This window comes from Schistosoma mansoni, chromosome W (assembly GCF_000237925.1).
Source record: "Schistosoma mansoni strain Puerto Rico chromosome W, complete genome".
Taxonomy (NCBI): domain Eukaryota; kingdom Metazoa; phylum Platyhelminthes; class Trematoda; order Strigeidida; family Schistosomatidae; genus Schistosoma; species Schistosoma mansoni.
In genome coordinates, this window is record NC_031502.1 from 3544364 (window position 1) to 3550226 (window position 5863).

Sequence of the window (5863 nt, forward strand, 5' to 3'; positions counted from 1 at the left end):
TTTAGAACACAGGCATGCTTATCGGAACCAGACAATGATAGTTTTCCTTGACTTGAAAGCAGCATTTGACTCTGTAGATCGAGAGGTTCTGTGACTGTCATTGGAAGGTGTACCTCAGAAGTACATAAACCTTGTGAAGGCTCTTTGCTTGAACACTACCAGTCGAGTGAGAGCTTATGGCGAACTGTCATCTGATTTCACAACTTCAAGTGGTGTCCGACAAGACTGTCCACTATCCCCATTTTTGTTTAACTTCATTATGGACCTATTGCTGGAAATAACGCTTTCGTCGACTGAATTTTCGGGCATTGGTCTCTAACGAAGAGGTCCAATTGTCGACTTAGAATGCGCAGATGACATAGTCCTGTTTGGTAAAGACGCTGACAAAATGCAGAGTCTTCTGTTAGAACTGATTAATAATACCAGGATGTTTGGAGTGTGTTTCTCCCCATCTAAATGTAAATTGTTACTTCAGGACTGGCCTGTGTCAACACCTGAACTAAGGATAGGGAGCGAAATAGTCGAACGCGTCGACAACTTCACTTATCTTAGAAGTCTGACCAGCTCCGATGGGTTGGTGTCTGATGAAATCTCTGCACAGTTTCAGAAAGTTTGTTTGGCTTTTGCCAACTTACATGACCTATGGCGAAGACGAGATATCTGTCTATCAATTATGGGGTACAAACAGTAACTTTGTGTCTCAAAATGCAGTAGCAAAGTAAAAATGAGTGCAGGGAAAGTGGTTTATAACTGTATAACTTCTTAATTGTTTCAGATAACAATATAGAGCTTTTCCTTCATAATTCAGATTTTATCACCTGAAAGGAAATGTGGATGTAAGGGAATCCGGAGTTGTGCGATATGCGACAATGACAACATTCACAAAGATGTACGATAAAGTTTTCTAATTATGATGTTCAGGAAGGACGACAGCTTTTCGAGTTCATATTTTGTCCTTTATGCGATATGGCAGTCGTTGAAAAAAGCACCATGTCAAAAGAGTTCCATGTCCATCAAGGTGGTTTTCCTTTCCTGGATATCGAAGTTATTCCAAATTTTATCGACGAAAATGAAGAAGCAATGTTAGTCGAGGAGATCGATAAACAAACATGGGTTTTATCTCAGTCCGGGAGGAGAAAACAGGTATGTTTAGTTTATCTTAAATGTCTACCATTTTATCACCGAAATCTCGTTCACTATATCTCATTAATCTTCAGCGTTACATATACATGCACTAGTAGTGTCCTGTCTCAGTTAAATATATGTGTTAAAATGAGACTGCGTGAAGGGGGTACCTTGGTGGTTATTACTTGATTTTTTGTGCATTGTGTAGCCGAGTTGTGAACTTTGTTAAGACTTGGAACTAGAACTAAAACCAATATCAAAAAACTAAAACAAAAACCAACAAAAAAATGGATTACCAGGGTAGTAATAAGTTTATCACTGTCTCTTTTTGAATACATAGATCCGGTTTGAGTTTTTTGATCGCGATCGCTTCAGCAAACAGGAGAGCAGTCGTACTTCTTTGTTTGCTAATAATTTTGAAAGCATGAGAAATGTCAATGATGTGCCCGGTGTCGAGTAAATGCCGAGCTATTGCACTGTTGAGAGCCCTGGTCCCTCGCAGCCTCAGTTTCTTAGGAACATACTCAGAGATGCGAATGTGTACTCTTCTCTCGGTTCTTCCAATGTATGTGCTTTGGCACATACATGTAAATTGGTAAATGCAGTTGGTGCTACTGAGAAAAGAGGACTTGTCAATTTTAGCTTGCTTGAGTGAGCAGTTAGTTTCCCACACCGTTGTCAGTTTAGCTGATGGGTAAGTCGCTTTCAACGCAGAATTAAGTCTGTGATTAATTATTCGAGCGATTTCATCTCCTTTGAAGCGTAGGTATAAGAAGCAGGTTTTGTTTTTCACTTGATCATACTTTACTTAGGGGTTAGTGTTTGCGTATTTATGGATGAATTTCGCCAGGTATGCGTTTTCACGCAGGCACTTAGTGATTAGAGTCATTTCTTCTTCCAGACACTCATTTGATCAGACTTCGCGTGCGCGGTCAAAAAGGGTTCGTACAATACCCTTTTTGTAACTCATTGGACAGAAACTGTAGTTAATGCGATATAGTCCACTCCAGGTTTTTTTGCGATGAATTTATCTTTGTAATGTACCACTGATGTTCGTCTAATTCCAATATCTAGGAAATGGAATTTATCTTCAACTTCATGTTCCATGGTAAATTTTATATCAAACAAACTGATTAGATTGATGGAGTGCTTGTGATTTTTGCAAACAAGAAAAGTGTCATCAATGTATCTACAGTAGAGTGTGGTACCATCGATAGCATGCTTAGGCTTCGACGGTAGAAGACATTGTTGAATTTGAATTGTATGTTCCTTGTACAAAGAAACAGGAGCTGTTTAAATTCATGGATTCGTAAAGGTAAAAGTTCAGAATATTCACATATGATCTCTGTCGTTTCATCCAAGGGTATATTTGTGAAAAGCGATGAGACGTCAAATGAGACCATGAATTTATCAGAAGCACTTATATTATCAAGTTTTAGTACAAGTTCAAAACTATCTTTCAGACTATAGGGTGCTAGTTTCTTGCGGATTGGTTACAAGCATCTTGTCAGCCAGCAGGCGAGTTTATGAAAGGGTGATTTGTTCATAGATATTATTGGTCTTATCGGGATGTCGGTTTTGTGTATTTTGGGTAGGCTGTATAAGTATGGTAATTGTGATCCTTTTGGTTTGAGTTCGTTATATGTATGATTATCTATTAGATATTTCTTCAAACGTTCTCTCAACTTTTTTAAGAGACATTTCTCAGTTGCATCTGTTAAGTCTTTCTGGGTGTTGTCGATTATAAATCTAGTGGGATCGTTTAAAATGGACATAACTTTGCTGATGTATTCATCTCTGTTAAGAATGACTACTACCTGTTTAATATTAAGATGTTAAATAGTTAGATAGAATAATCTAGATCCAGAATTAATAACTGAATTCTGTTTTTCATTGACCAGGAATACTATTTATAATTTGAACGTAAAGTGTTCATTTGTTGATCAGCTTAGGTGAATAAATGAACGTGTTTGCTTTACAGATTTTAATATGTCCTTCCGATGTACTTTTTACTGTAGGCATATGAGATTCATAAATGCAATCAGAAGTGAAATCGAAAGTGCTTTGATCTATTTTTGAGTGTCATAATGAACACTTATTCCTGTATTCCAAAACTAGTTGAACAGTAGAGAAACTCCTTTACAGTTCCATCTTGACTTTCCTAAAGGTTGTTCATGAAATTTCATCTCCTTTGAGCGGAAGGCGGATGAAGACAGGTTTCTTTCCAGCAGTTGGTTGTTTATCATCTTTGGGACATTTTTTCCGTATTTTGTAGCATATTTTCTCGGAACTTTTAGACTTGACTTCCCTTCAGTCGTAGGTTATAATTTGACCTGTGTATACGGAAGGGAATTTTGATTACCATTTCGCTGTCATAGTAATTAAATTTTTGTCTAATAACCTTTGTTACTTTTAATTTTATTTCAACCCTTTCCCCAACATTTTTTATTTTTATTATTCTTCCATCTTCTGATATTCATTTCCTACATAATCAGAATGATGTTCACATATTTGTTTATTCTATCATGTTGAACGACTACCTAATCACTTATTTCATAACCTCTGAATAATTACTTCCCAACATATTAATATACTTAACTATATTTATTCATACACTTTGTATCCCTATTCTTCTGATTATTATCGTTTTGGTTGCGTTTCGGGTAATCATCTAAACTTCACAAACTAAAGTATGCTAAACACTTGTTAATAATTCCCTTGGTATTGTTTACTTGAATCTTCCCATTGGTGTTTAGGACTGAAATTAATCAGTCTCTTATTGGCATATGTGCATACTGTGCATATTACCTCGATAAAGCCTTAATTCCCAAGTATTATAAGCAAAGATGGATAGTGGCTAGCAGTGGAATCCAGGACTCACGTTTCGTCCTATTTGGGACTCGTCAGCTGGATGTACCTGTATAATAATTATGTTTATATTATTAATTGTAATTTTAGGTTTTATGCAGCTGACGAGAAACCATCAAATATGATGAATTAATTTTATTCTGCAAATCTTGTTGTTCACGCTCTCTTTAACTAAATTCTGCTTGAAATTCTTTAAGTTCTAGTAAGAAGGCATAACCAGTAGAGTTCAACTATATCGAGTGTTAGGCAGTTATCCACAATACCGTAAACTGATTGACATTAGACATCTGCACAGTTAGATGCCGCCTCAACGGTTAAAAGTTGAAGTGCTCGTTGAGAGGATGGAGTTCCTCTGTCCAATCTCACGTAATTGGCTTGTGGATATTCACTGGTAAGTAGTTCTACATCAGAAATAAACAACTGTTTGTAGTTGCCTGTTTACAACAGTTGTCTAGCTAAGATTAGTTCGTGATTAAAACTGTGAAGATAAATATTAGTTTTACATTGAAAGGATTTCATCCATCTTGATGTGATATCTAAGTTCATCCTACCTTTTAACACGAATTTTCCTAATCTTGTCTGAAATATGTACAGAGGCTTAACAGTTAAATTGTAGAATTATTCGTCTACACCTGAAAAGTGAATACGCTATCCATATTTCAAATGATATGCATTTTGGTTAAATTATCTAGCGATGTGTCAGTCGAAATTAAAAACTTGTGTATTTGAGATGATGTTCGTACAGGCGAAGGTGAATGGGGGGTGCACTTTGTCCGATGTAGTGTTTTTCACAGTTGGAATCATTTATATTGTAAAAGATTTTCGGTTTTTCTTCTTTTGTCAAAACAACAAAATCGCTTCAATCACTCCTATGCAAACCACAGGATGAATCAAGAGTAAAAAAGCTCCAGAACTTGACAATATACCAGCTGAAGTCAGACATAGAAGCAACTAAAAAGACGCTCCATGTCCTACTCCGGAAGATTTGGGAGGAGGCGAAAGTGACGATAAACTGGGAAGAACGATTTCTCATAAAGATACTAAAGAAAGCAGATATCAGCTAGTGTTAAAACTAAACACGCAGTACAACATTATCATCAGCAGTAAACGTTCTCAACAGAGTGTTGTTGAACCGGGTGAAACATTCAGTAGACGCTCAACTTAGAGATCAACAGACCGAATTCCGTAAGGATTGATCGTACACAGATCAAATCGTGACAATATTGATCACTGTTGAACAGTTAATTGAATGGAACTCATCATTGTGCATGGAATTCCTTTACTATGAGAAAGTATTTGAAGTGTGGATAGGAGAACCTAATGAAGCCTTCATCGACACTATGGTGTATTTGAGTAGATCATGAGAATCATATTGAATTCTGACGATGGGCTGCACTGCGAAGTCGTGCATGAAGGTTAGCTGACAGATGCATTTGAAATAAAGATCGGTGTCAGACAAGGTTGCTTACTTTTGTCCTTTATCTTTGTTAAAATGTTCAACTGGATAATTAAGTCGCTAACATGTGAAGGGATGCATAGAATACACTGGACAGTATGGATGTAACTACAAGATTTGGTCTTCTCAGATAACCTAGATCCTTTTTCCCATTTACACCAATAAATGGAAGTAAAGATAGCCAGTGTAGCGGCAGTCCTTACACTAGTAGGCCTCAATATACACAAGAGAAAAAGCAAGATCCAGAAATACTACAACACAGAGAGCACCAACCAAATGACTACTAGTCTATTTAACCTATCATTTTTAAAGATATAAATGTTCTTAACAAGTATATATGTGATCAGATTGTTCGAAATGTATTGGGCCAATACATTATACAATTTTGACAGTCAACGTCCAATAAAAGGTAAC

At 36.5% G+C, this 5863-nt stretch overlaps 1 protein-coding gene across 1 annotated transcript; it reads left to right on the top strand.

Annotated features, from left to right (window-relative positions):
• Positions 1–966: 966 nt before the first annotated feature.
• Positions 967–1314, top strand: Smp_081600 (hypothetical protein; the record flags this gene model as incomplete). The annotated part of the gene is made up of 1 exon (XM_018799946.1): positions 967–1314. The coding sequence occupies one exon, from the start codon at positions 967–969 to the stop codon at positions 1312–1314; it is 348 nt and encodes a 115-aa protein (XP_018653808.1).
• Between the last annotated feature and the right edge of the window lie 4549 nt (positions 1315–5863).